The 6,999-nt window shown below is 38.2% G+C and overlaps 1 protein-coding gene across 1 annotated transcript in view; it reads right to left on the bottom strand.

The window, feature by feature from the left end:
* Window positions 1-5: 5 nt before the first annotated feature.
* The window catches only part of LOC107588361 (short transient receptor potential channel 7-like), a 58,774-nt gene continuing 51,780 nt past the window's right edge, over window positions 6-6,999 (bottom strand). The window contains exons 8-9 of the mRNA XM_016276435.1: window positions 2,826-3,059; window positions 6-274 (exon numbers count right to left, since the gene is read on the bottom strand). Coding sequence (XP_016131921.1) covers window positions 6-274; window positions 2,826-3,059 — 503 coding nt within the window. The remainder of the gene's footprint in view (window positions 275-2,825; window positions 3,060-6,999) is intronic.

The raw sequence follows: 6,999 nt of genomic DNA, 5'->3' as shown, positions 1-6,999 counted from the left end.
GTCACTCACGTGGTGAAGGCGGGGTTATATTTGGCCCCCAAGTAATAGGAGTACAGGTTGAACATGCCGATCATAAAGGCCACGAAGACCATGATGAAGATAACCATGAACTTGAAGATGTCCTTCACGGTTCGTCCCAGAGAGATCTGCAGCGGGCCGAAGCTCTCGTTGGCCGGGAGGATGTAGGCGATGCGAGAGAAGCTCAGGACCACGGCGATGGCATACAGACCCTCGGAGATGATCTGAGGATCTGACGGCCTCCACCTGTTCCTCGCTGCGACAGAGACACGTACAGAGAGCTTCACTGGAAATACTGCGCCGATACCACGGTACGTTCTGTAACTGGGAGCTGATTCAGATTTAAAGGAATGGTAAAGTAACGTCATGCATGTTTGATGGTTTGAATTCAAAGAGAATCACAGGGAGGAAGTCAAAGGCTAATGCTAATGAAGACCTTGTTCAGAGATTCTCAGTGTACACAATGAAGATCAAACACACTGTCAGCTGACTCAAAGATTTCACACACACACACACACACACACACACTCTCTCTCTCTCATATTATGTATGTATGTATTCATATATGTTGTGTGATTTCGGAGGCTGTGATATCACGTTCACACCAGCAGATAGCAGCATTGATAACACATATCAGCTTTATCATACTAGTCATAATATCTCAGAAGTATGTATTATGTATGCATGCCATACTCAAACAACCTACTACTATTTCCAAGTGTTATTTTAGTATGTATTAATATTTTGAATGAGCTTTTATTTGTATATTTTCAGTTTCCTTTTTAATTTATTTCAATTAAAAAAAAATTGTTGCATTTGTTATTTTTTTAAACATTTTATTTTAATTGTATTCAAACTTGGAACTGATTTTATTTTATTTAGTTGCCAAGACAACATTGCTCATTTTCATTTATTTTAACTTGATGTACTAAAATAACTAGAAATGAAATAAAATAACAATTAAAGTTGTAAACTTCAATTAAAATTTAAGGCAAAAATCTAAACATTAATAAAAAATATAATACTACCTCAATTCTAAAACAAAATAAATGTAATGAAAATGACATCTAATATTAATATTTCAGTTTTTTTCTATTAACGAAAATGTTGATAATGGTTATTCACTAATTTTTTATATATGACAGTCAAACTTAATACAATTTTTACAATATACTTCTATTTAATTAAAATCTGTAGAATTTAAATTATTAAAGTGATATAAAAAATAGAAACTGAAACTGAAGTAATAATAAAAAACCATACAGGTATATTTAAAAATAAAATAAAATGAAGGAAAATTACAAAATAAAACTACATTTCTTAAATGTTTAATTGAATCAAAAATTCTAAATATTAATTAAAATCTAAAATAAAAGTTTTGAATCTAACATTTATATTTTATATTATTTCAGTATTTGTTTTAACAAAAAAAAAACTAATTTTAATCGTTTTAGTTTTAGATTTGGTTAACAATAACAACATTCGATTTTTCTTTCTCTGGACTTGCTGCACACTCTGATTCATATACTAGGTTTGTTTGTTTATTTATTTGCTTCTTTCTTTCTTTATTGGCTATGTTAGTTTAATAGTTTAATACTTAGTTACACAAAAGTTTAGGTAGTCCATAAGAGTTACAGCTAATCTATTAGTGCTCAGAGCTAATACACAGCTAACACACAGCAGCGGTCAGATTTCAGCTGAGCTAATGATGCTAACACTCCTACAGATCTGCATCACAGCCTCTCATTAACGATTCTACCCAAAATACCTGAGCGCACAATATGAACGCATTCTACAGTCACATACCTCACAAAAATGTACTATGGTAAACACAATTTCAGCTAGAATTCCATAATCAGTTGTTGTATGTCAATACAACTATGCTAAACTGGTATTATCTACCATTGTCATTAACGAAAAGGTAATTACTGCAAGATTCTGACGCGTCTTGTACTGTTTGAAGAAGATCCCATATTAATGTATTATGATTTCACAGCAGTAACAGGGTGAATCACATGAAAACATGTCTAGGTCACATTCACATTCTCATTACTGTAATGTGCATAAGACAATAACAATAATATGACCAATTATTCTTACTACAAGACCATTTTTACATTATTTAAGTATTCATTCAAATATTTTATAATTCAGTAAAAATGAATTTAATTAAATTAATGTAATTAAAATAATAATTTCAAAATTTACAGAATATATATTAAAGTTGTTATTAATATGGTGAATCAGTTTTAAATTCATTTCAATATTTTCTGTTTTCATTTTAAATTTAGTTAAAGTTTTAGTCAATGTGTTCTGAGGTTTTGTCATTTTTAACAGTTTTTTATTTGTCTATATGTATTTAATACGTATTTTTATTCATTTTTATTTCCGTTTTAGTTGTTTTAGTACATCAAGTTAAACCAAATTAAACTGATAAAGGCTGCCTAGGCAACTAGCTGAAATTAAAAGTGTATTTATTTTTTTCTTTTCTTTTTTCTCTTTTCAGTTAAAATGTAATTTATTTCAAGTAACAAAAATATTTTTACTGGTTTTCATTTGAGTTTGAGTTTTAGCTTTAGTTAATTAAAGCTAAATGTGTTTTCATCGTGCAAATAATGTCACACAGCAAAAACATAAAGATCTTTAATGAACATAATATCTTATTTCTTATATTTGATTTTCAGGTGAAATGTGACCTTGACATGCTCTGATTTGTTCGGTATTTTTCACATATTTTTCCAGTCATCTTATGTTGGTACGGCCAAGAGTTCAGACAGAAGTGTGAGGTTCTGCATGCATTTACACACCATATGTGAAGTAGGCGATGTCTGCAGGAAGTGATGCGCTGCTGATGTCGTGGTTGGGGACGTGCAGGTCGACGTAGAGCTGAGCTTTAGATGCCTTGAGGAACGCCATGAAACGAGCGGTGAAGGAGGCCACGAAGATCGACAGCATCCCGAAATCCAGAACATTCCACAGGTGCATCACGTACTCACGCGGCCCGTCAACCCAGATCTCCTTACACTCCGACCAGATCATGCCTGAAACACACACACACACACACACAGACAGACAGACAGACACACACACAGACAGACAGACAGACAGAGAGACAGACAGACACACACACAGACAGACAGACAGACAGAGAGACAGACAGACACACACACAGACAGACAGACAGACAGAGAGACAGACAGACACACACACAGACAGACAGACAGACAGAGAGACAGACAGACACACACACAGACAGACAGACAGACAGAGAGACAGACAGACACACACACAGACAGACAGACAGACAGAGAGACAGACAGACACACACACAGACAGACAGACAGACAGAGAGACAGACAGACACACACACAGACAGACAGACAGACAGAGAGACAGACAGACACACACACAGACAGACAGACAGACAGAGAGACAGACAGACACACACACAGACAGACAGACAGACAGAGAGACAGACAGACACACACACAGACAGACAGACAGACAGAGAGACAGACAGACACACACACAGACAGACAGACAGACAGAGAGACAGACAGACACACACACAGACAGACAGACAGACAGAGAGACAGACAGACACACACACAGACAGACAGACAGACAGAGAGACAGACAGACACACACACAGACAGACAGACAGACAGAGAGACAGACAGACACACACACAGACAGACAGACAGACAGAGAGACAGACAGACACACACACAGACAGACAGACAGACAGAGAGACAGACAGACACACACACAGACAGACAGACAGACAGAGAGACAGACAGACACACACACAGACAGACAGACAGACAGAGAGACAGACAGACACACACACAGACAGACAGACAGACAGAGAGACAGACAGACACACACACAGACAGACAGACAGACAGAGAGACAGACAGACACACACACAGACAGACAGACAGACAGAGAGACAGACAGACAGACAGACACACACACACACACGCACACACACACACACACACAGAGATAGACAGACATAAAGAGAGAGAATAGGTTCAAATCCAGATTAAGGAAATATGGAGAAAAAAAGCTTCTGATCACACTGCAAAAAACTGCTGTTCTTCCTCAGTATTTCAGTCTTGTTTTCCAGAGCAAATGTCCAAGATTCTTAAACCAAGATACAGTTACTTGAGAAGCAAAATTACCTAAGAAGATAAAAAGAGTTGTTTTATGAGAAAGTGATCGAAATGTGTTTATGATTAAAATGAGAACAAATATCTGCTGGTGGGCTCAGAAAAATCAATTTAACCCTTGTGCGTCAATTTTAAAAAGTTACACATAGGATCATACAGGACAAAAATGTCCATGTCAAAAAAAACTGTCATAAAAATTTGAAGCTTGGGAGTACAGACTTAAGTTTGGTCTCATTTTAAAGAAGACCCTTGACAGATTAATGTTGAAGTTAAAAAAGTTGAAACCAAAAACGTTATAGAGGTTTAAGTTTATGAAAATGATTTATGAGCAATTTCTATATAAAATATATATTTTATAAAACATTTGGAACTCAAAAGCTGATAGAAAATCAAAGCCATAAATCTAAACAAGTTGTGTTCCAAATTTGAGGTTGATATCTCAAAAAATTAGCTTTTAGTAAGATTTTGTTTGGGTGCAGTACCAAACTTTCCCCATTAGATTCCAGCAAAGCTCCGCTGGCATACACAACGGTGGGATTTGTGATTCACAGTACAGTATCATTTCTCTCTCTCAAACATTACAGGTGCGCACACACAAACACACAAACATTTTATTTAGGACACACACTCTTGACATCCATACCAACACACCCACACAATTACAGCTGCATAATTTATCCAATTGACTCTATAATAGACTATAATATGCATAAGCAGAAAACAGGAATAAGCGAGTATTTGCTTTATTTGCCAAACTTGAAAAAAATGGCATCGTCTAGTAAAATATAGTATATTATTATTATTATTATTATTATAGTAAAAAAAATTATTATAGTAAAAAAATTTATTTTGAAACCTTGCCAACAGAATGAAAGCCTATTAACAAATATTGCATCATTTTATAGTAAAAAATAGCCCTGGGATTACAAATTGCAATTTTAATGGGTTTCAATGAGGACATTTTTCTCCTTAAGGTCCTGAGAGGAATTACTTTTTGTACCTAATGTAAAATCGATTTATTAAAGGAAATGAGGGTGAAATATTAAAATTCCAATGAAAATACACACCTTTTAAATGTATGCAGTTGGCAATAACACAGGCACAATTATTTAAAAAAAACAAGTCTATTTCTTTTCACCCAACTAAAAAATTTAAAATAAATTTCCACCATATAATATTATTTAAATTTATAATAATAACTATTATTAAAATAATATTAAAAATCTGTTTATTTAGTAAACAAACAAACAAACAAACTATAATGAATAAACTGGGATGTTAAATGTCTATCATTTGGCCCTTGTCTTAGACGCAGATAAATAAAAAGATATAAAAATCCACCATATAATATTATTTAATAATATTAAATATTATTCAAAATATTATTAAACAAACTGCATCTGAAGTCCCAATTTATTCTATGTAATAAAGTTGGGAGTTGAAATGTCTTTTAGTACACACTTTATCATTTAACCCTTGCCTTAGGGGCAGATTGTAAAAATCCACCATATATATATATTGTCACACCCCTGTGGACTGTTGATTGTGGTTCCTGTCTCTTGTATTCTAGTTTGTCAGTTATTGTGAATGTTACCCCGTGTGTGTGTGTGTGTGTGTGTGTGTTCTTGACCTGCCTGGATGTTACTTGTTGTGGATATTAAAGTGCTTATTGGAATTCTTGTCGTCTTCGTCATCCCTGCCTGTTTCCACACACCATGACCGTGACAGAATAACCGACCCAAAAAGAAAAGTATAGCGACGTGTTTCCCCTCATTTGTTTTCCGGTTTTTGTCAGTTTTTATTTTTGTTATGGATGACCCTGCTGTCCTCGTCCTCCTGCTGAAGCAGGGGGATCGCTCTCTCGAAGACCACACTACACACTTTGTGGCCCTCGCCAACCTCACACACTACCCGGACAACTGCCTCTGCACATTCTATCAAGTTGGACTTAACGCCACCACACGAGCGCAGTTGTCCGGGGATGGTCCTCAAGAGAGCCTCGCCACCTTCATCGAGTGGGTGCTGGTGTCCTGCCAATCGAGACTCACCGTGGACATCGCGGATGACGACACAAACCCCACTCCGAAACCAGAGCCCAGTCAACTTCCACCCCACGGTGCGGAGCTGCCCGAGCTCACCGCAGACAGAGAGCCAGAGCCTGCCGCAGTGATTGAGCCATTGCCATCAGGAGCGACAGAGCGGATGATCGCCCCGGAGCCTGAGCCCCAAGTATCTGACCAGGTGCGAGAGCCGGCAGCACAAGCGACGGTGGAGACAGCTGTGGACATCGCGGGGGCTACGGAAAGCCCCGCCCACGGCACCACCGCTGGGGGTGAGCTCACACTGGACTCTGGACTATTAATCGACTTGGATACGGAAATAATCTTCACTCCATCTTCATCTGTAATGTCGGATTGGCAAGATATCCCACCCAACCTCCCTCTCCCACCACCTCTCATAGACTTGTTTCCTTGCTCAACGCCATTTCCACTGGATCCCGTCAGCCTCTCTGCTCACCCTCAGCTCACCATCTGTGGCGTGGGCTCGCCGCTGGTCTGCCTATCTCCAGCTCCATTGGCATTGAGTCTGGAGGATCCCTCGACTCCGCATTCAGCCTCAGAGGCCCAGGCTCAACCTCGGTCTTGCGACTCAGCGGCTCCACCATGGCTCCTAGCTCCCTTGTCTCCACCATGGCCCGTCAGTCCACCAGCTCCACCGGGCTCCATCGTTCCTCCGGCTCTGCCTTGGTCAGTCGTTGACCATCCGCCGCCTCGGGACTCCACTCCTCTGGCTCCGCCTCGTCCCT

The sequence above is a fragment of the Sinocyclocheilus grahami genome, unplaced genomic scaffold (genome assembly GCF_001515645.1).
Source record: "Sinocyclocheilus grahami isolate Dianchi unplaced genomic scaffold, SAMN03320097.WGS_v1.1 scaffold102.1, whole genome shotgun sequence".
NCBI lineage: Eukaryota > Metazoa > Chordata > Actinopteri > Cypriniformes > Cyprinidae > Sinocyclocheilus > Sinocyclocheilus grahami.
Note: the sequence above shows the minus strand (reverse complement) of the source record. Positions and strands in the feature narration are given on the sequence as shown.